This window comes from Heloderma suspectum, chromosome 1, assembly GCF_057233095.1.
Source record: "Heloderma suspectum isolate Gila_16-S chromosome 1, 16-S_ref, whole genome shotgun sequence".
NCBI classification, from domain to species: Eukaryota; Metazoa; Chordata; class Lepidosauria; order Squamata; family Helodermatidae; genus Heloderma; species Heloderma suspectum.
The window spans coordinates 306,846,428-306,872,244 of NC_139458.1; the positions used below are offsets into that span (position 1 = coordinate 306,846,428).

Consider the following 25,817-nt stretch of genomic DNA (forward strand, 5'->3'; position numbering starts at 1 on the left):
ATGAGCTAAAGTTCAGAATAACATAAACCTTGGTGATCAGCAGAACCAAAGGTAGGTTAAAAAAATTACTTCCTCCAACAACAAATATTTAGATATATGCTGTGCTTCCATATGAGACTTGCATCCCCACCCCAACCCCACTCTGTGTCTCCACTTTCAAAGATCAGAGTTTGGAGTCCAAGCACTAGCTTGAGGCCAGGCCAGCGATAAAAAGGCAGTACTGCACCCCATATGGCACCAAATTTTGCTATTACAGCTCTGTATTTCCAGCACTTCCCTGCTCAATGTAGCTATCTCCACTTTCCCCGTTGGATGATTTATTTTGGACTACAAGAGCCATGGAGGATGGTGTAAAACTATTGTTGTTGTTGTTCAGTTGTTAAGTCGTGTCCGACTCTTTGTGACCCCATGGACCATAGCATGCCAGGCCTTCCTGTCCTCCGCTCTCTCCCGGAGTGTGCGCAAATTCATATTCATTGCATCGGTGATGCTATCCAGCCATCTCATCCTCTGCTGTCCCCTTCTCCTTTTGTCTTCAATCTTTCCCAGCATCAGGGTCTTTTCCAGGGAGTTTTCTCTTTGCATTAGGTGGCCAAAATATTTGAGCTTCAGCTTCAGTATCTGTCCTTCCAATGAGCAGTCAGGGTTGATTTCCTTTAGGATTGACTGATTTGACCTCCTTGCAGTCCAGGGGACTCGTAAGAGTCTTCTCCAGCACCACAGTTCAAGAGCATCAATACCGACCAAATTAACATAATGGGGGGAAAGGACTTTTGGGAAGTTAACTGTGCCCTGCTGCAATCAGTTAAGATACAGAAACGTAAGATCCCACTTGCACCTGGATTTAGGGACCAACATTGTATACAATTCCCAAAAGACTCAAAAAGAAAACTGTCTCAACTCTCTGAGTATAAAAGATACTACTCTTAGAAGAACTGAAGGTCTTATTAAAAAGGAGTCAATACACTTGCCTTGCCTTTAGGCTATACTTGCCTTTAGATTGTATGCTGAAGGCATGAAGGGCCACAGATAGCTAACTGTAGATGGCAAGAAAAAAGACAACTGAAGTATAAATACTGAAAAAAAGAATTCCAGATTTTTAAACTAATAAGACACAAGAGTGACTTCAGTCTGATTGCACAATCTGCAACAAACGCTGGTGCTTGTTCTTAGCATTATAATACGTATGACAACTAGGACCTACCACACAATGCTGCAGAGCCCCACTCCCCCACTCCACTCCCCCACTCTCTATGAGGAATGCTTTTCAGGCCCCTTGGGTGTGTGTGTGTGTGTGTGTGGGGGGGGTGTTTCAGAAATGGGGAGCAGCTCATGGCTGTTCAGAAGCAGCTACAGCCCACCAGCTCAGGAAGCAAGGGATCGCTGACACAGCTTCCACCATTGGATCAAGGTTGTTTGAAATTTCCTCTTGGAAGGCCAGCAGGTAGGTTTGTAGTGGCCTTGAGTGAAATCCTGCCCACTGCACAGAGTCCTAATATGAGACCATCATTCTGATCAGCTTTGCCAGCTCCTGGAGATGTATCCTGTTCCTGGAAAATATATGCACTGCCAGCCGACTCACTGAGGCTTGACTGTCCGGGGACAGGCTTATTGTGTCCCTCATAATGTCCAAGGGAGACCCAGGTGAAGGAGGGATTGGAGTGGTGAGAGCTCTTCCTTTCGTTGATCAAAAATCCCAAAGACTGCAGGACAACCCAGAGTCTTGCTAGTGTCCCAGATGCTCCACTCCTGAGAGGGGGACCAGATTAGTATGGATGAACTTGGACACCCTTTGTTCTTAAATGGGCCACCAGCGCTAGAAGCATTTTTGTGAAGACCCGGGGGGCTGTTAGTCAGTCTGAAGGAAAGTGCCCTGAACTGGAACTGCATTGTTCCGTAGCTGAAACACAGGAACTTGCGATGAGAGGGGCAGATGAGGACATGAAGATACACCTCTGTTAAGTCCACCCAGAGAAGGAAGTCCCCTTTCCTGAAGTTCTCCCATATGGATGGAAGGGTTTTCATCCTGAACTTCTGTTTTCTTAAGCAGCGGTTCACCCTTTTCAGATCCAGAATAGGCCTGGTCTCCCCATTCTTCTTTGGGTCCATGAAAAACACACAGAAGATGCATTGCTCCCTTTCCTTCACCAGCACTTTCTTGATGGGCCATATATGCAACAGGTCCTGAATTGCTGCTAGGGTCCTCGGGTGTTTGGTGGGACCCTTTAGATGGTGTGTCCTGAAAAACCTGTCCCTGGGTGCCTTCTGGAATTCCAGGGAGTAGTCTTCCTGTACAGTCTCCAGAATCAAGCAGTCAGAGAAATATTGCATCCAAACATCTGAGAAGTTGTATAGCCGCCTTTTCACCAGGGGAGATGGATAGTCAGGCTGAGCCAGGCTTTTTTCCCTGGTGGGGTTGGACTCTCTGTGCTCCCGGCTTAGGCCTGGGGCCCTGTTGCCATCTGGGCCCTATTCCTTGCACAGGATTTCCTCAAGACTAAGGTAAGGGCACTGCTCAGTTCAGGGGGAGGGCTTCTGGGAAGGCTGCCACTGCCCCCACCCTCTTGGCCTGGGCCTGCATGTGTGGTGGGGCCTCCTCAATCTGTCATCTTGAGGATACTGAGGCAGTTTGCAATCAACTTGGGAAAGGCCTCTGGGTGGAAAAGGCAACCCTGCAACGGATTCTTTGTGCTTGTCCCCTCTGGAAGCCCCAGGGTCTGCTAGGCCTAAGGCCCTGGGGAAAGGGGATCTGGAGCTCCAGGAGTTGGAGGAGGAGTAGGGAGAAGGAGAATGGATCCTGTCCCTATGCCCCTCTGCTCTCTACCTCTTTGGCCTTTGCTCTGGGCTTGGAGGCAACCCAGATCAGGCTTGCTTCCTTTGAGAGGAGCCCCTGGGCCTGGTTGCTTGGTATTCATCCAGCGAGTCTCTTTCTCTCCCCCGGCCTCTCCTAGAAGAACAGCGGTGAGGACTAGGACTGTAGCTGTGCCCATGCCTGGATTGGGTCCTGTTCCACCAACTATCCCTGGATCTGGCCCTGGGAGAATGTGAACATGATTGATTGTGGCAACTTTGGCAGGTTCTCTCTTGTGATCCATGTCTGCAGGGGTGCTCAGCTGGGGAGGTATCCCTGATGGGGAAGCTATCCCTTGATCTACACCTGCGAGATCACTTCCGGGCCAGAGGCATCTTTTGGTCCTTTAACCCCTTGAGGGCTGTTTTATCCCTGGTCTGGTGCATCACTGCCTCCAGGACCCTTAGCACTTAAGTGAGGATGTAGGGGAAGAGGGGGGAGATTGCCCCTTTGAACTGACCTGTCTGCCAGAGCCGGATGTGGAAGTGGGCTGCTCCACTCCCTTGGAAATGCCCCTGGGGAGAAGTACCTGCAAGTACCACGGACCAGGCGAGGGATGGGGGAGCCATGCTGGTAAGCATCCCCCTGTCATGGATTTTAGGAAATAGCTGCCGTTGCTTTATTGGACTTGCTGGGAAGACTATTGAAAAAAATGCTAACCCACCTGCTTTAAAACAATGCAAGGTGCTATTATGAAATGCAAATGCTAAATATTAATGATAGATGATTAGGAATTTGAAAATGTAAATGAGTAGGAAGTATTGTATTAAATTCTATTAACGAGAAGACAACACAGAGAAACAAGGAGGTTCACAATGAATACGGGGTAACTGGCATAAAAATAATGGTTAAGATTACCTGGATGGTATCCAAAGAGAAAATGTTGATTTAAAGCCCTATTACTTAGGCCAAAAGTTTATTTGAGTAATGAACAGGTGTGAGGCTGTATATTATTCCAGGTCAAAGTGTACTGAAAGTTTTTGCTTATCAATTCATGACCAAAAAATATTGTGTAAGGTATGCACATCAAAAAGCTTGATATATAGATGCCTAGAAAAATGTATAGGCTTAAGGGTAATTGGCAAATTTTGAGTAAGGAGTTATCTTCTCTAAGGTTTAATTCAAAACTTATCTAGCCTGAAAGGTGTATGTGTAAGCCTTACATGTATGTTCCAATGTTTTAGGAATGTTTAATAACAATTAGATAATTAAGACTGTTAGCCCTAATTTATGGCACAGTAGATAATATTAGTTATGAGGTAATTTCTACACAAAAAAGCATAAATACGTGCTGGTTTTAGAATGTGGGAGCTTCTTCTTAGAAGCTTACCAGGCCCGTGTACCTGTCCGTTGAATTGCCTATTGAGTATTGAATAGAAACTTGGTTCTTAGAATGAGATCTCTCCTTTTTAAGCTATTAAGATCCAAGGATCTTTAGCAAAGCTCTGTTTAACAAAAAAGTTTTTATATGCAAGTTATATTATAATGTAATGCTATAAGTATATTTCTAATAAGAATGATACATGGATCAAAAAAGATTTTCCTGTACTAATTCTTGTTAGTACAAAACCTGGATTGCAACCCACAAAACAATCCTAGGTGTACACTTTGTTTAGAAGTATTTAATCTGCTACAGGTGGTAAACAGGTAGCTAAATGCTCCCAAAGTATTCAACTGCAGACAGATTGCTCAAAGTTTCAAACTATAACACCCTCAATGGCTGGCCTGAGCCCCCCTCTTGCGAGGCCCCTGGCCAGGCTGGCCTTCCCAGGGCCTGAACTAGCTGGGTGATGAGCCCCCCTTCTTTCACCTGTCTGCACCTATCTGGTGGGAATGGGAAGTGAGGATGGCTCTTTCTCTGCTGGGTCCGCTCCACAGCGCACCTATCCAACATGGGTGTCAGGGTGGAAACTGAGCCGATAGAACCCCAGAGCAGTTCTGATTCTGAGGAGGATCAGCAACCTGTGGGAGAGGAGCCAGCTCATCTCTCACAGGCACAGCAGCTGGCAGAGATTCCTCCTGCCAGCATTCCTGAGAAAGATAGTGATCCTAGCAGTGAGAAAGTGCGGGAGGGGGGTTTGCTAGACACTTGACACAGACGCAGGGAGCGACGAGCGATGGAGGGCACGGAAAGGAGGCGTAGTGCCCGTTTGGCACGCAAGCAACGGCCACCTCCCGTGGACCCAAGGGAAAGAGGGAGGATCTCTCCCTAGCCCCTAAGTTCAGGGTCTTCAAGTGATTCGCCTTCAAACGGGTATCAACTGCCTACTCAGAGCTTAGGCTACTCTGCTGTTCATTGCTTAGTCGCTGGTGATTAGTGAAAGAGTCATTAAGTTGTAAAAGGATTAAAGCCTTGAAAAGAATCCTTTCATCTGTGTCTTGAGTTGGCTATTGGAGTGTACTGAAAGAGGCCGCTAGGGCGCTCCTGACAGCAGGAAGGAGAAGGGGTAAGACCCGCCATTTTAGCCACCACTCCTGTTCCTGCCCCAACATTGGACCCAGCTGCTCCTCAGCTTGCCTATGTGGTGCAGGAAGGAAGGGGGGCGCTGCTCCTGTTGACACTACTGGCCGGCAGCTCCTCCAGCTCTCCACATCCCCACTGTTTTGGTGGCATGCCTGGCCACTTCCTTGGCATGGTGGCGAACAAAAAGCCTGTGGGGAGGGGCTGGAGGCCGCACCTTGGCTCTGGCACTCCTTTGGCATGCTGTCTGCCTGGCCAAGTGGAGCCGGCTGCCTTCTCCCTCTCCTTTTCTTATTTCTTCTTCTATTTTTTCCTTGCTCTTGTATGTGAGAATCTCAGAGATTCTGCCTCCCACCACAAGGCAGGAAATAAAACTGGGGGAGGCCCCACCTCCTCTGCGAAGATTTAAAATGGAGACTGCCTCCTGGCCCTGGAGATGCCTTCGCCAAGCTAGCTGGTCTCCTGCACTTGAGGGGAGAAAGGACTGTGCAACCTTGCTTTTGACCCTTGTTGTTCTCTCTCTCTCTCTCGGCTCAACAGCTACCAACACTCTGGAAGCTCACTGGTCCTTGTCAGGCTGTTGATCCCTAGCATGGAATTTGCCTTTTTCACAGCAGCCATACCCAGGTCAACATTTTAATTGAGCTATCCACTGCAATCCCAAGATCTTTTTCATGGTCAGTCACCACCAGCTCCGACCTCATCAGTGTGTATGTAAAGCTAGGATTTTGTGCCCCGAACTGCATTTGCTATTTTCTTGCCAATTCACCCAGTTTGGCAATATCATTTTGTAGCTCTGAAGAATTGGGTTGTTTGTTTGTTTTTTACCACCCTGAATAATTTGATGCCATCTACGTACTTGGTCACCTCTCTGTTTACCTCTAAGTGGTGTTTTATACAACATTTAGACTGTATAATATATAGTATATGGCATTATATTTGAAAGTGGCTTTTACATATTATTTTGAGACTGAGGTGTATACTAAAACGTTTTCCATAGAAACCAGTACTGGCCTCCAAATACAAGTTTCCAGCTGTACAAATCAGCAAGAACTGCAAAATTCAGAGGCAATAAGCTCATGACTGTTCGCAGATATCCATCTGTTGAAGCACTGAAAAAGATATACATCTCAAAATGTTTTACAAATGACAAATCACTAATATATTCTATGGATGGGAAAGATCGACAGTGATTTATCTCAACTTTATTCGAAATGCAATGAAGCAACCCGAGGTGCTGCACTACCACATGAGAGAGGGAGTGTTAGGCAAAACTCTTACTAAATAGTAACCCATTTAAACATTACCAGGAAACATTACTGAGACTAAGTTTGCAAAAGCCTATACAAACTTACCTGGGAGTATGTCGAGCATGCATAGGTGCTGTAAGTTTCTATCAATGTATGCTTTCTTTAGTATAGTATTTCCCTAGCTGGTTGAGTTTGATTCCAAAATGCTGAACCACTAGATATTGGGCTCAATTCATAGCAAGACACTTTATCATTACAATTCAATAAACTGTATTTGCCATCTAAATTATTGAGAAATATCTCTATGTTGGCATAATTGAAATTCATTGATCCTAAAGACCATAATTGTACCTTATTGGTATCTAAAGGAAACACACAAAAAACTATTTGGGTCTAGAGTCGCTACCCACCCATGATGTTTATGGACTACTTGTATCTTGGGATGTTTGTCCGTAATAAGTAGAAAACTTAGTATAGACAGAGTTTATCCATATTTTCTGCAGAGGCAGAAATGTATTTCTGAATCAACTTCAATCAGTGCTGCCTTCATTTTCAAAGAAAATATGTTTGAAAATAAGAGGCTTTTAGGAAGTAAAGAGCAACAGCAAATATGCTGTTATAAAAGGAACAAAAAGTAAGTTGCTTTATTTTCCAGCCTATTGCTGGGAGTGGATAACAAAATATGTAGGGGTGGGTAACAAAAGCGACAGAACCCCAGCAACACAGTTTAATCAAGACACATGCAAACAAAGTTCATTGTTCTTACCTTAATTTGTGCAAAAGGTCTATCAAAACCTCCAACATAAAGCAGTCCAACATTCTGTGGGAGAAGCCTAAAAAAAAAGTGTTTTAAGAAATATCTATGTACCAACACACTCCTTTAATACAGGTACGTGCCTTGCTAAGAATATGGCTACATATATGTAAGAGTAGTTGTTCTGTTCAGGATACAATAGACCTATTCTTGAAAGCAAGTAGTGCAATATAAAATCAATACAGTATCATATACAATATTTTAAATGCATCATATTTCTTTTGCAAGGAGGACTTCAGAAATATGACAAACATTCATTTTCAACATACTGTCATGCATCAACACATTTGCTGATTTATAGGGTGCAAAACCTTCTCTATTATTTCTGCAAATATTCTTGCCTCATGAAGAGGTGAAAACACATGTTTTAGACACTTCTCTGCAAAAGTGGATATGCATTTATCACAATAGTAGGATTTTGTCATTTGTATTTTGCTTGTTGATTTGGATCCCAGTACTGGAGTGCATTATTCCTCATTGAAAGGCAGAGATATCTGGTTTATGGGATGTAGTTATCAAGCTTTAGTGCCTGATGACACTGAACATTTGCATGGCTCTAATTGGCCTATGGCACTGGACATGTAGAGATTTGATTTGGTTACCCAGGTAAGGGGTTTTAGTTTTAACAAGAGCCAGGGTTGGGGTTCTCTTGTGGTGGCTTTACCTGATACCTACTTAGAGATGTGAAAGCCCCAAACCCCTGGAAAAATAAGTGAAACCCTGGGGGGCGGGGACTGGAAAACTTTGGATTTTGAAATATTTTCTTGTAGAATGATGCATAAAATGTTTAAGACAAGGTGTTCATATATTGCTACTGGGCCTATACTCCCCCATTTCTAAAAACTATGTAATTGGAAAACTTTTCTAGAAAGAATAAAGATGTACAATTTCTAGAAATTTTGAAGCCATAGGGGAATTTTTTAAAATTCTCTCTGTAAGATTCCCAGCATAGTTATTTCTTCCATTCCTCATTAAAATTATTGATGTAAAGTATTTTGACCCTAATAAGGGCCCCCAAAGTGATTTATATAATAAAACGAACAACACACCATCAATTTAAACCATAATTTAATTAAAACCAGAGCCTTAAAATCAAAAGGACAATAGTTAAAACCTTCAATCATATATGCAAAATCACTAAAATCAAAGCACAAAAAATTATTTTCATGGTCCACCTAATGTCGTCAGGGATGGGGCTAGTCTCACCTCCTTTGGGAGGGAACCAGAGTGCTGCCATAAGAAAAAGAACACCTTTCTCGCATTCTCACCAACCAAAATTCTTTTGATGGTGGAACATACAACAGAGCCTCCAAAGATGATCCTAACATATGGGCAAGTTCATATGAGAGGAAGTTGTATTTCAGGTATTACTGGTGAAATATTGTCTGAAAATGTATACCAGGGAACAATCTGGCTGCTGCATTTTATACCAGCTGCTGTTTTCAAACATTTTTCAAGGGCAGCCCCATGTAGAGTGAGTTGTAGTAATCTAATCAGGAGGTGACTGCATCACTGTGGGCAGATCTGAAACAGACCACCCACTATCAAGCTCTGTGAAGCACAAATACACCCTTACAGTGTGGGATTCCTTTGCACCAGTGCTATCAAGCATAGAACACAATGCTACACTCACCCACTCACACTCTGACCCCACACCAGCTGTTCAGGCAGAGGTGTGTTGTCACTTGTCACTCAACAAGGCACCCCTGGTGCCTCACAGACAATGCAGACATTCCACACATAAGAGGGAAAATTTACCCCACCAAATTATCGCAGATTTGGAAAGTAGATTTCTAAGGTGAAAAGCAGAACATTCAACACACCAACTGCACATAATAAATATTACAAACATATATAATTACCATGTGAAATTGACTTAAGCACATGACAAGTGTAAAATCCGGACTGGAATGTATGCCCAAATCAGCATGTGGAAGCTAGAACATGGGAATGAGCCAGGTCTTAAAAAGTTCTTGTCTACAGCTTTCATTATTTTGGGAGGCTATCCAGAACACCAAATCCTTGGGGCATACATGTTAAAAATAGTCCCTGCCAGTAGATTAAGACACTGAAAGGCTTGGACTGAGTGTTATCACACATAAGATTGCACCTCCTTATCTTAAAAGGCAACAGAATATCCATTACAACTTGGATTCTCACACAAGAGTCCTCCCCATGTCTAAAACAATTCATACTCTGTATTAGAGTTCAAAAAAGCCTGGATTATATTCTTCATCAGCTATCAGTACAATAACAGTAACAGTACAATAACAGTATTGCCATACCCACTCTGTAAATTTCATTCTCTCAGGCCAGCACGGTACCTAAGGGCAGAAACCAACATCTCCCAAGTGGAAATCTGTTCAAGCGATGGGATTTTTGCCTTCTCTCCTCTACCTACACCCCCTAAAAATCTACTCTGGAGGGTCCCCAAACTTTCCAGAATGGATTTTGAGGTTGCATAATGCAGGGGGAATTGTCCTCCTCCTGGTTCCACTGACAGAATTAGTTCCATCACCAGAAGTACTTCATTAGATTTCACATTAAGTTCAGTCTGGCACTGGATTGTCTAAGAACCCAAATAATTAATCTAGACATGATGGCAGCATGTCACAAAACTGCCCCAGTCACATATGAAGATTTTTAATAGCGAAAGGGCTGTGCCTCTGAAGAATGATCATTCTTCCCCTCACCTGTAGCTTACCTCCTTGGATTTGTTCTGCTCAACCAAGTTTCTCCTCACCTGTGCTTCCATACCAGAAATGAACTCAACTGGGAAAAGTGCTGAAGAAAAAGGGCTGGGAAGAATTAAAATGTGTGTGGGGGAGAGGGGGGTTTCTGCACTCACCCATATGTTCCTTCTGTTCTTAAAACAATGTTTTAAAACAATGTTTAAAACAACCCCGTCTTCCCATGTGGTCAAGGCAGATCTGTGTTTAAACACATGAAACTGCCACCATCTTATGCAGACAGGCCATAAGACAACCTTCTAAAGTTTTATGCTGAAGACCAAGCATAGCAAATGTCTGAAACTGAAGTATGACTTTATCTACATCATTTATTAAATTTGAGTTTCTCATCAATATCTATAAACATGTGGTAAGTGCTATCAATTCAACCCTAATATTGACATGGATACAGTATTACAAGTTTTTTACAACCCAATCAATATTACCTACTCAACGCGAAAGCATTCATTCTTTATCAGATTTTTACCTACACACAGACATGACCTTCAAGGGGACAAAAAAAAAAACCAACAAAAAATTCAGTATATGACAGACAAAGCAAAAAATGTCTATGTCAATATTTTTTTGTCCAGTTGAAGAATTCTTCCTCTGTAGATTGCAAAAGTACAATTTTAGTAATATTTTATAAAAGTGTTCTCTAAAACATTGGATAATTTATTTTGTTATACAATCACTAGGGTAGGATTGAATATTTTCTCCATCTATCTTTCCCCCCTTCCCCACAGCAATGTAAGAAGTTGCATTTTTTACTGAACAAGCACCAAAAGTCACAAGTACAATTTAAGTATTTACTAGTTCAAATTATGTAACAAATTGAATACTGAAAAGCAATAACAAGTTGGCAGGCAAGCTTGTAATGATAAACAGTTCAAGATAAATTAAGGTTTGAAGGACTATTGCAGAAGACAGTATTTTAGTGAGAGGACATATTTTCACTAAGCAACAGGTATTCGCTTCTTTGGTATGGCTGTTTTGAGCAATGCAGTGCACACTATTAAATGGTCACCAGGAAAAAAAATGTGAGGTTTCCCCCGAGTTACAATAGTTGTGCTTTCTAAGTTACCATCATTCAGAGCCAAGATTAAAGGAAATAGCAACATCATTAATTGCAATGTAGTGCAGGTGTTGGTTGTTATTTATTTAGATGCATCCCTGGGGAGTTGCAGGTTGTTAACAGGAAGAAAATCAGCATGTATTATAATTAGGGGGGAAATCTCAGGTGTTTTCTAGAGCATTTTTCTTGCCATCTGCAGTGATTTGAGTATTACCTATAGATATATGTTAATGGGCTAATCTTTAGGTCACAGCTAGAACTCTGCACCCTATTTCACATATATATGTAACTATAACTATAATAAAAATGAAAAAGGACACCTTAAGGGTAGCAAGCCTTTACCCACAACTGACAGTTCCTTGTATTGTGTTGAATATTATGGTCAGCCCATTTATAAATTATTCAAATAATTAATATTCTCTCACCGCTTTGGGAGATTATTACACAGTCTAACAGCCATTGCTGTTAGAATTTTCCCACTAATTGTGAGGTCTCTATTCCCTCCATTTCATCCCATTATAAAAGTGTTTTTGTCTTCAACCAAACAGGGATAGGAGATACTGGAAATATTAATGATTCTTCCATAGTATTTTTTAATACAGCTTTGGTCTGGCAAATTTCAATTCCTGTACCTGTTCTTTAGTGTATAAAAAGATGTTTGTTTTGAAAAATGGTATTTGCAAGATATAGTCATTTGTTGTCAATGAAAAATAACAGCACTGCATTCCTAGTTGTGCTAGACCATTATGTTATCTCTATTGTTCCTAAGTATTTGTATTATATGAGTATCACAGAAGTATACTTTGATACTGTTCTTTCCTCCTGCCCTCTAAAACAGAATATTTCATTCATCCTGACCTTGCTCAGTAGCATTTGTAATTCTCGTTTTACTAATCCACACCTCTCATCTCCTCAATGCTTATGTATCAAGATGAGGAATAGGAACATAGGAAGCTGCCTTATGCCGAGTCAGACCATTGGTCCATCTAGCCCAGTATTGTCAACACTGATTGGCATCACCTCTCCGGGGTTTCAGGTCAGAGTTTTTCCAGCCTTACTTGGAGATGCTGGGGATTGAACCTTGGACCTTCTGCATGCAAAGCAGGTGCTCTGCCCTGAGCTATGGCCCCTCTCCATACAACAGAGCTACTGCAACCAATAAAGCAATGCCTTTGTGCATATGCAGTCCAGTGTTGCTGGAGGTTTTGGCTGCAGTGCTGGAATTATTAGATCCAGTTTTCTCATCTGTAATTCTGTCCTTTTTGTAAGTAAAGTGACATTATTGTTGCAATATAGTCCTTTGCACAACATCTTTGAATGTTATTGTTATTTTGGAACATCATTTTTAGGTAAGTGGATGGTAAAACAGAACAAAGTCTGCAGAACAAAAAACACAGCAATATAGGGGGTGAAGATTCCATCAGAACAGATGGAATATTTATATCAAATATCGAAGTAATAAAACATAAAAACTTACCAATGCTGTAACATTTTCATATAATTATCTCACTCCACTTAACAGATTTATGGTACAAATACCATAACATCACTTAACAGATTTATAAATCACTTAACAGATTTATGGACTTACAAATATTAGCAACTGTGTCTTATAAAAATCAGGCATATCAGAATCATATGGCCCCCCTTCACTAAATGAAATATTAGTCTGTAGACCCTAACAGTTTAAATTGATTTTGCCTGAATGTAACATTATCTTACATTAATAAGATAATGTAAGATCTTATTAATGTAAGATTTTGATAGATTAGCTATATTGCATCAAAAGAATAGAAGAATGAGGAAAATAACGTTTAACAGCAAAATCAGATACACAGCTACTCAGGAGTAAGCCGCATTAATTTCAATAGGGCTTACTTCCAGGGAAGTGCATGTCGGATTGCTGCTTAATTGTGTGGTATTACTTAAGATGAAATTTGTATCAACTGAAATGGCTAGTAAGTACAGAATTAATGGATATCAGAAAATATTTTACAATAATACTTCCTAATTAGGGGCCTTGAAAACCTAAATGTTTAATTTGTTTACTGACATTTGCTAAGAGTAGGCCATCAGGGAGCTGGTTTTGACTCCCTGATTCCCTCAAAATATATGGAATTATTTGTTCTTGTTGGGCTGACAAATGGGGTTCCATTAAACCTAAATCAACAGACAAGGGTCTTCAAGTATTACATATCTGACCAAACACCACTAGTGCAATTGTACCTTGCTAATCCTATTTGGCGTGTAAACACTGTAACTATCATCAATCAAAAGTATAAATGAAAGAAACACCGTATCATTAAGGTGTAATTGACTCCTTATTGCTCTAAGACTTGCAATATCTGTCAAATGCTTCATAACCATGGACAAGAAATCCATCTTGCCTAACTAATATTATATGTTATAGATTTCAGCTTTTTAAAAAATCCAGAGGTTTGCATTTGTTGGGAGAATTGGAACCTGTAGCACAGGAGCGGGCAACATGTGGCCCCTGCTGCAGCCCAAATTCATTGTTTGTTACAATGAGGAAGTTATTCAGTAATATCCCCCTCCTTCATGTTGTACCCTCATTTAGGCTCATTTGAATTTGAAAAACAGCTTGCTGGATTGTGGCCACTATCTTGTTTTCAATCCTTGGACTATAGGGCCTTTTATAAACTAATTTCATTCTACCTACTTTGAACATGGCAATCATTATAAATTTGGTGATGCTTAAAACAACTAGGAAACCCATCTCATGTTCAATTTTGCTAACAAATAGTTGACAAATTATGAATGAAATTGTTATGTTAGTACTAGAAGGAAGCATAAGAAACATTAAACAGTAAATAAGATAAAATTCTCTAAATGCATGCAAGAAAAATTAAGTTTATCAGATGGTGTCTAGTAACTGATGATTCAATGGGCACCATAATAACTTCATTTTACTTGCTTGAAGCTATTTATGTAACTAAAATTATTCGTGATTATAATGTACTATGGAGCAATTGCCTTGTCATCTACAGACCTCACCCTACAGATATAACTTGCATTGGAAGATCATACACATTTTTCTATCTTTAGTTTGCTTACAAATTAGTCAATGAGATTATACATGTTTTACCTGGCTGATTAGAAGACCCCCCACTCCTTTTATCCATACTATCAGTGAGCTGCATAGGTAATTCATCAAGGTATTCACAGTATTGTGTATTCCACTTTGTTTCACACCATTGGAGCAAAGCATTTCACATTCCTCATTTAAAGCATATAAGGCCAAATTTAGCCACTCTTTAACCAATATATTTTCATTCCTTTATGGCTGATTGTAGTCTTATAAAGGAAGCCATCTTTTTCTTCTCTTCTTTTTTTTACGAAGAAAGCAATCGGATTAATTGTGAAAAGCAGTCCAGCCTGAGATTTGTAGTTCATATAGACTACATTCACACACTGAAACTATCATGGAGATAGCTGTTAACATGATAGGATTTACATATCTGAATGGTAAGGTCTATGGTAAATGCAATGCCAAAGGAATCAGTGCACAGCCCACAGGAACGATTCCATGTGCACTGTTCTTTATGCATTATAACTAACTGTATTTGTTCATAGGGAATGGCTATGCTAGAATAATTAGACATAGCAACATATAATGTCCAAAATGATTACAAAGCAAAGTATTTGCCAAAGGTGAAAACACCTGCTGTAGGGGCTCCTGACTAGAGGACACAGAGCTATATTGTAGTGGTGGCAATGCAGGGAAAGAATGAGGAAAGTCATGCAGAGGAGCAAAACAGACAATGCTTCGGTGAGGGAAGACAAAGCAAGCAGTAGATTTGCAACCTTGATGCGTGTAGCTAGTGACTACTAGAAACAGGAAGAGAACGAGGCAAGCATTGTCCTTGTTTATTACTGGAAGAAAACCAAATATTTATTGATATCAAAAAACCTACAAAACACTGACATGTCCCAAATGGCACATGACTTCACTGACCTGCCTAGAAAATTGGGTCAAATATGGCTAGATAGCATCACCGATACAATGAATATGAACTTGAGCACACTCCGGGAGAGAGCGCAGGACAGGAAGGCCTGGCGTGCTATGGTCCATGGGGTCACGAAGAGTCGGACATGACTTAACGACTGAACAACAACAAAGATTAATAACTCCTTCATGGATCACTGCCTTGTTGTGGCGAAGGGGCTTGCGTAGACGATACTACCCAAATGGCAGAAAGCGAAGATCTAAAGAGCCTCTTGTTGAGGGTGAAAGTAGAGAGTGCAAAAGCTGGTTTGAAACTCAACATTAAAAAAACTAAGATCATGGCATCTGGCCCCATCACTTCCTGGCATATAGAAGGGGAAGAAATGGAAGCAGTGACAGATTTTATTTTCTTGGGCTCCAAGGTCACCGCAGACGGTGACTGTAGCCATGAAATTAAAAGACGCTTGCTCCTTGGGAGGAAAGCTATGGCAAACCTAGACAGCATAGTAAGAAGAAGAGACATCACCTTACTGACAAAGGTTCGTATAATCAAAGCTATGGTTTTCCCAGTAGCAACATATGGCTGTGAGAGCTGGACTATAAGGAAGGCTGAGCGCCGAAGAATTGATGCGTTCGAATTGTGATGCTGGAGAAGACTCTTACGAGTCCCCTGGACTGCAAGGAGGTCAAATCAGTCCATCCTAAAGGAAATCAATCCTGACTGCTCATTGGAAGGACAGATACTGAAGCTCAAATATTTTGGCCATCTAATGCGAAGAGAAAACTCCCTGGAAAAGACCCTGATGCTGGGAAAGATTGAAGGCAAAAGGAGAAGGGGACGGTAGAGGATGAGATGGCTAGATAGCATCTCCGATGCAATGAATATGAACTTGAGCACACTCCGGGAGAGAGCGGAGGACAGGAAGGCCTGGCGTGCTATGGTCCATGGGGTCACGAAGAGTCAGACACGACTTAATGACTGAACAACAAAAGATTAATCACAAATGTTTAATTCCGTTCAATCATTCCTTTTGTGTGTCCAATGATCTTTTTGTGAAACCCACTAAACAAGTATGTCTTATCCTTTATTTTTGTTGCTACACAAAGGACACCAAGTTCTAACAACCTATATATTTACTTAAAAGTAACTCTATAAATTCCAATGCATCTCCTGGTTCCAAATGATAGCATTTATATTGTTTCAAAAATGGCACTATAGTTTAAAAAAGCAATAATTTTGTATAAAGTGAACTCCCATCAGCCCCATCCAGAATGGCTAATGGTTGAGAAAACTGGGAGTCATAGTCCAAAACATCTGGAGGGCACCAGCTTGGGGATGGCTGCTCCCATCCCTTCCCCTGTTGTTGGCAGTGGTGAGGGTGCAGCAGCAACAACAGAGGAGCTCAAAGGGGGGGCTCTCTTAACAGGGGAGTGACAGGGAGTGGTGGACTGTAGTAGATGTAATTCTTTTAAAGAGCACTATTCCTGACACATTTTTAGTCTAGGCAGTTGTGGGAGGGAGAGAGAGAGACCACACAGATGACCACTGAAAGGCTGTTTCCAGACAAGGGGCTCCTAGGGCTCCCCCCAAATTGCTCTTCTGTTGTAAACTACAGGCGGAACTGCAATTGACCCTCCACAGTATCAGGAGTGTTGCACTTTATCTACATGTACCTCACACTACCATTTTTTTCACACCAGTGGGTATTACATAGTTGCCGTAGGTTTGGGCATTTGAAGCTCAGCATACATTCATTATAACCTTTGGGATGGGTGTCATTTTATGATCCTGTTTTTCTTTTTTAATCCATCTTCTAATTATCACTAAAAAAAAACCTGGCTAGAGCTTTTTTTAATGGAAGAGAGGTACAGTGCTAACACACCATAATGCTATAATGTTAAGTGTGTGTGTGTGTGTGTGTGTGCGCGCGTGCATGCGCGCGGATGGGGAGGGGGTAATCATTGTGGTCATTGCCAAAACAGCAGTGACTCGAAAGTTTCAAAAAATCATTTTTTAAAATTAGCATTAGTGTTTTATTGTGATGTACACTATGACTTCATAATACAAAAATTAATATGAAAGCGTCATGGTGTTTTACAGCACTATGCCTCCCCCCACCCTTATACTTTTAAGGGAAGTATAACACTATAACACCATATATCATGCTGGTGTTACAGTGCTATAACAAAGACAAAGAAGACAGCTGCAACGAAGGTTATGGTTCCAAACGTGTTCCAAGAATGTCTCTTTTTGAAGGACAATTCTTATTAACTTCCAAACAATGCTTAGAACTCCTGACTTCTAAATCACACATGGAAGACTCCCTTTTTGACTGTTGTTGTTATAGTGCTACACCTCTCTCATTTAGGAAAAAAATGTAACCAGAAAATTTTAGTGACAATTTAAAGATTGATTAAAAAAAAAAAAGCCTGGGTCAATAAAATGGAACCCACCACAAAAGTTGCAAATTAGTATGTTTCAAGTTGCGATAGGTTCACTTATTTGATATATCATGACCCACGTCAACCCCCCACCCATTAACGGATGGAAGAGTAGCATGAAAGACATTTACACATGTGGAGATTGTGCCCCTCTTCTGTTTATGAAAAAAGTTAGACTTTATGAGGTCTGTATGTAATGAAGAACATTTTTCCACCCCAGGGATGTGTATGAGTTCTAGTTCCCAGAAATGCGTTCCCAAACAGTGCTATGGATACGCACAGATGCATATGTTTGCCTTTATGATGAGGAAAACCATGAGTCTGGGGCAAAGCAATGGTTCCAGAAAATGCTGGAACATTTTTCAAACTGATAATGTACAACACTGATTTACAATGCTTTAACAAAAGCAGAAATGTTGTGTCAATGAAGACTGACTTAGGCATAATTACTGTTTAATAAGCTTTGCAGAAGAAAACTATTTCAAATAATTAAAACTGCTTATCTGGTTACAACATTAAAAGGTCACATAAAACACTGGTCATCTTCCAAATACATTTGTTTCTACTGAAATTATTCCAGTTCTTATACTACATACAAATTTAGCATTAAAAATGCTAAATTTATCATTAAAATGATAGCATAAGGTTATTTACACTCATTAGAGGCACTATACAAAATAATTTGTCTCTTTCCACAACAAACCTGTAGTTATTAGGTTATATTATTCCTAACACTGCCATTATTTTAAAGAAAGTGACAGTTTCATCTTTTCTTCTCTAATATGAATGATTGCCACACAATTCTGCCTTTTTATCATGGGGACATGCACATTTGATTTTGGGTGACCAGAAAGTGACTTTTCTATCTTTAAAGGCAATTATAAAAGCTGCTCAGGTTATAGCAGTGTTAGGAAACATAAAGGGCTGGGATTGCAAAACACTCTCCCACGTTTATTGCAGAGAGTATTTTCTACATATGACTAGGACAGTGTGAACTTTGCTCTTCTAGTATATCTAGAATTAAAATGATGAGTTCCTACTACACAGTTTCAAAGCATCCTCTCAGAATTACTACAGAATGCTTCTCTGTGCTCATCCGTCTAAGCTGAGTGCATCTAACCCTCTGTCTATTATTTAAATCACTCCTTTCCCTTCCCATTCCCTATCTGTCTTGTGCAGTCAGATTGTAACCCACTGGCACGGCTGTTTTGTTTGTTTTAATTTCATTTGATGCAGAGAAACAGGGGTCAGCCATTCACGACCACCACCACCACACGCACACGCATACACTGCCCCATCAAAAGCTATTAACTGCAGAGGGAAAAGCATACCTGTGGTTGATAGCAGATTTGAGTTTCTTTTTAAATATACCTATTTCTTATGAGGTTCCAGTTTCAGAAATGCTGGCACCAAATGCAGCAAGCTAGGCTCCAGATGTTGGTATCAATTTGTTTGATGGCCATTCAAAAACTGATATTTCAATCATTATGTTGCCTTTAGGATGGACTGGTGGTACTACGTTTGAACTTCTAGTAACAGGCAACATGAAACCCTGTTTCTCCAGTAGAAGCATCATGAAATTTAAAGTAGGATAGACCACTTCTTATAAAATATCAACCAATATCACTGAACCTTTATATCACTTTTGTAATAATACATTTAGGAAAATAGCATGACCATCCAGAAATGTACGTACTACAGAGGTAAACCTGGTTTGCACATAATGCTAACCCATGATTTATTGAACCCATGGCTTGTTGCCCTACCCAGGGTTTGTCTGGCAGATGAATGAGCAAAGTATAGTTTGTTTTCTCAATCTCTGGGTTGTTTGTTTCCCTCTTCCTTGGCCTGCCCCCTCTCTGTATCCCTTTGCAGCACCGTAGTACTGGTATATAAAGCAGCTGTTTGTTGTTTGTTTTTTTTACCATTCTTGCCCGCCACCTCTGTAGACTGGTGAAACAACCCATGAATAACCCACGGTTCTGGGTTCACACATAACAACAATCCATGTTTTAAACAACCCTGAGACCTGGTTCACACAATAGTACAACCCCAAGTGAGGGTTGAGTATGGGTTGTCGTTGAATCATTGGTTGTTCTGTTGTGTGAACTCAGCCAAACAAATCATGGTTTGTTAACCATGAACAAACCAGAGTTCACAACTAAGAACAAAGCAAAGGTTTTCTTTGTGGCTTGTCCATGGTTGTATACCCTGACCTGGTTCACACAACACAACAACCCAAGATTCAACTACAACCCATACTGAACCCATACTCTGGGTTGTTGTGATGTGTGAACCAGGTCAGGGTATACAACCCAACAACAAACTATGGGTTATCTTGGTTGTTCATGGTTAACAAACCATAGTTTGTCAGCATGGTTGAATCTGCACATCATGACAACCCAGAATTCAACAACCCTTGGGTTAAATAGAGTCTGGTTTAATTAAGCCATGGGTGATTGCCTTACCCAGAGTTAAACCCATGATTTCGCTGCCAGACGATCAAGCAAAGCATGGGTTGTTTTTTCAGTTCCTAGGTTGTTTGGTTCCTGCCCCCTTTGCCATTCCCAATCTATATCCCACACTCCTTTATGGCACCGTAGTACTGCATGTAGAGTGGCTGGGGTTTTTGACCACTGTTGCTCACTGCCTCTGTAGCCTGGTGAAACAACTCATGAAGAACACCCAGTTCTGGGTTTACACGTAATGACAACCCATGGTTTAAGCAACTCAGAGTCCACAACCTGACAAACCATGGGTTCTCTTCATGGGTTGTTCATGGTTAACAATCCATAGTTAAACCGTACTTCCAAGTTCACATGTAACAACAACCCACAATTCAACAACCCATACTAATATAAACCAAGGTTTAGTATTACATGCAAACCTAGCCCATGGGTTAGTGTTATGTGTGAACCAGGTCAACTGATACACTATTGTATGCAGTTCGAGCTATATATGTTCTATAAATACTACAAAAAGAAGTCTCAAACTAGAAAAATAAAGCATCAGAGAAATAGTAATTGTTCAGAATTTTCAAAAAAGATATTTTAATTTATATTAAAAAGTTACTAGAGATGATCACTTGAAGATTTCATTGGTTATTTCAAATTAATATTTGGAAGTCAGTCTCAGTCTACCTGCTTAGGTCACAGCTCTTATGGCCTCTATTTTCTTTAGTCATCCAGTTCCTTCCTACCAGGTAGCAGGATTTTTTAGACAGTTTTACATTAGGATGAAAGGGAAGAGCTCCTTTGGAATCTATCCCCTATGTGAGAATTTTCTCCAGTCTCACTTTCTACTTAGCCCTTTCCTTTCTCAGCCAGCCCCTTCCTCTCCTCTTTCATCAAGCTCTCTACTGCCTTCACCTATTCCTTCCCTGTGAGGTCTGGGCTTCTCAACCCTGTCTGTCTTCCTCCCTTTAATCAACCTTTCTCATGGGCTCTTTCCATCACCTTTCTCACCCCTACCCTGCTTGCCTATAGCAAACCCTTTCTCCCAAAGGCACACAGCCCATGTCTGCCCCTGTTCTCTATTTCTTCAGTCAGCAAGTGGTATCACATTTTAGCCTATATTATATAGGATGAATGGGAAGAGTTTACATACCCTTCTCCAACAACTCTTGTTATATTTAGGCGAAAATCCACCGAATTCAGACTGGGTGGCTTCCATTTCAAAATGTCATCACATCGTCCAGGCTTGTATTTCTTTAAAAAAATTAAGAAGAATTAAAGAAAACTTACTTGAGTCTTTAAATCAACATCCCATACTCATGGTTGGTGGTTTAGCATGAGATAGGAAAGATCAGAACCTGAAAGAAGATGGTAGCATGCCATGTGGAATTTTGCAAGTCTCCTCTTCACATGTGAATTGTCCCTGTGTTTCTTCTTAATCTCCTGAGGGAATTATTAGGAGATCAGAGTATACTGCACACAGTTATCATGTGGCTTTAGGGATCAGATGTACTGAATCAGTGAAATGGCAGTGTCCCCAGCCTCCCCAAAATCCATTACGTATGCCCAAAGGACCTAAGCTAAAACTTGGTACATTTTAACTATGGATGTTTATGCCTTTACCCCAACATTCCTTTGCTTTTTAAAGTAATACAATACAAAACTCTGAAAGGTACTGAAATAACGAAACTCATAAACTACATCATCTTTAAAAAAGAAAGTATTAGCTTTCATTACTTTACACTAACTACTAAACTAATACAAAAGAAAACAATGAACCGGTCATTAGATTTCTGTAGTTTCTTAGGATTGTTTCAAAATCTGTAATAAATAGTATGTTAAAAGAGGGGTGGGAGTATAAAGTCCAAAGTCCAGAAAAAAACATTTAATTAGGGATTACCTGAACCATCATGTTATAGGTTACAATATAACAATGTGTGTTAATGTGGGAAGCCAACTGCGGAGTAGTGTTAAGAGCTCTGGCTCCAGGAAGGGCTGTAGCTTAGTAGTAAAGCACATGCTTTGCATACAAAAGATCCCAGGCTGAATCCCTGGCATTTCCACATAGGAATGGGAAAGACTCCTATCTGAAACCCTGGCGATACACTGCCAGTCAGTGTGGACAACACTGAAATCGATAGACCAATGGTCTGGATTGTTATAAGATAGCTTTCTAGTGGCTTCCTTGGTGACAGCAGCAGCAGTTTGACGGCACTGGCACAAGCAGTTCCCCCCATGGAGTAAGAATGCACCTAAACTATCCAGTGTCTTGAGGAAGTAGCTGTTCTGTACAGCAAACATTTTATGCTGTGTTCATTTCCTATTTCTACAGGCAATCAACATCGTTTTAGCAAGCTAGACCACTGAATAATTGTCTGCCACTTCAAAGTGCAGACAATACCTTGAGCTTATGTTTAGAACAGCCAGCATGGGTAAAAGTTCACCAAGAGTGGTACTCTACTGACTGACTAGCATTTTCTTTTAGAAGGAACTGAGCAGGTCAACCAGAGCCTTCATGAGCCACCCACATTGGGTGCAATCTCAAGGTCTGCATGGCTCTCAAAGTAATGTTGTGCCACCTACAGATTATACATTCTCTTGAGCATGCAGAACATGGAAATCCACTGCGTAGGCACTTCTTGACACTGTTTTGGGCAGAGCAAGTTCATGGCTCCAAGCTGCTCTAACTTCTGTTGTGTTTCGGGTGCGTGGCTGAAACAACCACAGTTTTTTCTTGGTTTTTTTAGAAGCCTGTACATTCACACTCTTCTCCTGTAGAAAAGGCTTGACTAATACATTAATGCTATATGCCATGCATGGAATATGTTCAAGCCCCAAATCCCTTACTGCCTTCAGTAGATTTGTGCGATTGTCTGCTGCCACGTGCCTCACCTCCAGCCTGATAGCTGTGCACCTGTTCTCAACCATTCCAATGCAATTTACTAATCATGTGTTCTGATGTATGACTTTACAGAAAGACAGACAAGATAGTTTTTTTCTTACCGAATACTGGTCCCTAGTCTGCAACCCATTGCACAATCACTAGCATGTAACTCAAGTGTTAAGGAGCTGGCTCAGGTAATGGTGGTGACATGCACTGAAGTGCTGGTGCTAGTCTTATGGGCCCTTACTATTTTATCACTAACCTCTAAATAAAGTTACACCAAGGAGCTGCTATTTCAATCCTAAGAATCTCTCTCCATCCACACTTGTGAAAGAAAACATATCCATTCCAAGAATATGAACAGCATTCATGCAAGAACCAATGGCTGTGGGATGGGGAATCAAAGTACACTTAGGCTGCAACCCTATGTACACCTACCTGGGAGTAGGGATATACGAAAGTCATTTACCTTTTCGCAGGGGTGATTCGCAGTGGGGGGGAGGCGCTTCGCTTCTCCCCCCGAAGTTCAGGCGAGGGGGGGGACGCGTCCCGCCTCGCCTGGCCGAAATTCAGGCCGGGGGGGGGAGGCACCCCGCCTCGTCCGGCCAAAATTCAGGCCGGGGAGAAGCGCCCCGTCTCCCCGGCCGCAAAAGAAAAAGTAAAACAAAAAACAAAAAAACCCCGTGATAGGCTACGTAACGATTAATGTAGCCTATCATGGCTAGATTTCCAAAGTCAGCCGTCATAGGCTACATTAATCGTCACGTAGCCTATCACGGGTGACTTTGGGGGGGGGGAGCGCGTACGCAAATGGCAGCGGCCCATGGGTGCCGCCATTTGCGTTCCTTATTTTGGCACGTCTAGTCTACGTAAAGATTTACGTAGACTACGGCGAAAATAAGGGCAACGCAAATAGCGTTCCCTTATTTTCGCCGTAGTCTACGTAAATCTTTACGTAGACTAGACGTGCCAAAATAAGGAACGCAAATGGCGGCGCCAATGGGCCGCCGCCATTTGCATACGCGCTTTTTTTTCCCCCCCAAAGTCACCCGTGATAGGCTACGTGACAATTTACGTAGCCTATCACGACTGACTTTGGAAATCTAGCCGTGATAGGCTACGTAAATCGTCACGTAGTCTATCACGGGTGTGTGTTGTTTTTTTACTTACTTTTTTATTTTGTAATGGCGGCGGCAGCAGCTGGTCGGGAGACCGGCCGCCGCCCCCGCTCCCGACGAAACGTCGCCGAACCACCGCCGGGACCCGCCGCCGAGAGGGACATTCGCTGAAGGTAAGTCCCATCCCGGGGGGGGGGGGGCGGCGGAGGATTTCCCCAACACTTTCGGGGGGCCGAATGCCTCGGCGCTCGGCCTCCCAAAGATTCGGGGAGAAATTCTCCGCCATCCCTACCTGGGAGTAAACCCCACTGAAAACAGTGGGACTTACTTCTGGATTAATGTACCTAGGACTGCTCTGTTAATGTGGCCTAAAAGTTATACGCAAACAAAATCAAAGCTTTACTTGGAATTTGTTCTATCTGAAGGCTTGTAAATAAGACAAAACTCAGTAACATGCAGTTCCCTTACACAGTTTAATTTTCTTTTCTTTTTTTAAATGAAGGCACTTAAAACGTTAGTGTACTCATTTTATATGCATTTATTTTCAGCCTAACCCCCAATTAAAGAAATGTCAGTTAACTAATCATAGGAATTTTAGTCAATTAATTAAAGTTTTACAAAGCAAATCTGTATATTAGTAAACACAATAGTTTTCAGGAAAGAATACTTTGTTTTTACAAGATCCATTCATGTGCCATAGCATTAGAAGACGCATCCCCTCCTATATGAGAGAACAGGGGGAATGTCTCTGAAGATCAAACTTGCAATCTGCAGTTTTTATTAGTAGTATTAAAAGCAATTATATACTTTAAGTCGTGTCTGTTAACTGGGACACTTTTTAGTTGATTAAAAACTTTTAATCAATTAATCAATTAAACGTTGTATCCTATATAATATATATACACATACTCACATGTATGCATGTGTGTGTGCTTGTGCACGGATATGCATAAATAAAATGTTTCCAAGGAATACTCACCTTAAAAGAGTTAATGACAACGTTAGCTCTATTCAGGCATTCGCCTGCTCATGTGTAGGGCTAAACTGTGTAGAGGGACGTGGGCACATATGTAAGCCCCATGCCCAGCATCCTCACTCGCCTGGCTTCTGTGTAAACCTCTGCATACTGAGTGCATAGTCTGTATAGGCTCAGCAAGCGCGTTCAGCTGAACACACTTGCACGGTCCTATGCAGATGGAAGCCGGGCATGTGGGGACGCTGCCCACATCCCTCTACAGAGTTTAGCCCAAGACACGAGCAGGTGACTGCCTGTATGAGCTTCTGAAAACACTGGAATCCAATGTTAAAGTCTGCTCATGAAATGGGTTTTTCTCTTACTCTGTTCCCCCTGTAGCTCTCTGCATCCCCCCACCCCCAAATCTGCTCTGGAGGGTCTCCCAAACTTCCAAAGCAGAGTTTGAGGGTGCGCAGGGGATTGCAGTGGGGAGGAGAAATCACCTCCTCCTCAGTTTTGCTGAGAGAAGCAGTTCCACCAGCTGAACTATTTCATTTAATTTCACTCACTATATGCATTTGTAATGTTACTAATTAATTTTATGGAGCATGGCATTTTTAAAAATGGAAAAAAAACTGCAAGGAGAAATATAGCCATGAGAAATTTTCTGCCCCACATCACATTTTCACCAACTGCTGTCACAAAAAGGCAGGATGATTCTGAAAACTGAGGAGCATTCTGGGCATTTTAACGTCAAATGAGGGCTAATGATTCTAACTCGGGGTTGCTGCTGCTCAAACAAAAGTAATAGTTAGCAG

The 25,817-nt window shown here is 41.4% G+C and overlaps 1 protein-coding gene across 3 annotated transcripts in view; it reads right to left on the minus strand.

The window, feature by feature from the left end:
- Positions 1-25,817, minus strand: part of RNGTT (RNA guanylyltransferase and 5'-phosphatase) — a 199,447-nt gene that overhangs the window by 28,626 nt on the left and 145,004 nt on the right. For 2 of the 3 annotated variants that reach the window (XM_084827109.1, XM_084827108.1), the window contains 2 exons: positions 21,196-21,296; positions 7,329-7,395 (listed from right to left, as the gene is read on the minus strand). In XM_084827109.1, the coding sequence (XP_084683235.1) occupies positions 7,329-7,395; positions 21,196-21,296 (168 nt within the window). The remainder of the gene's footprint in view (positions 1-7,328; positions 7,396-21,195; positions 21,297-25,817) is intronic. The other variant, XR_014786623.1, reaches the window with a different exon arrangement.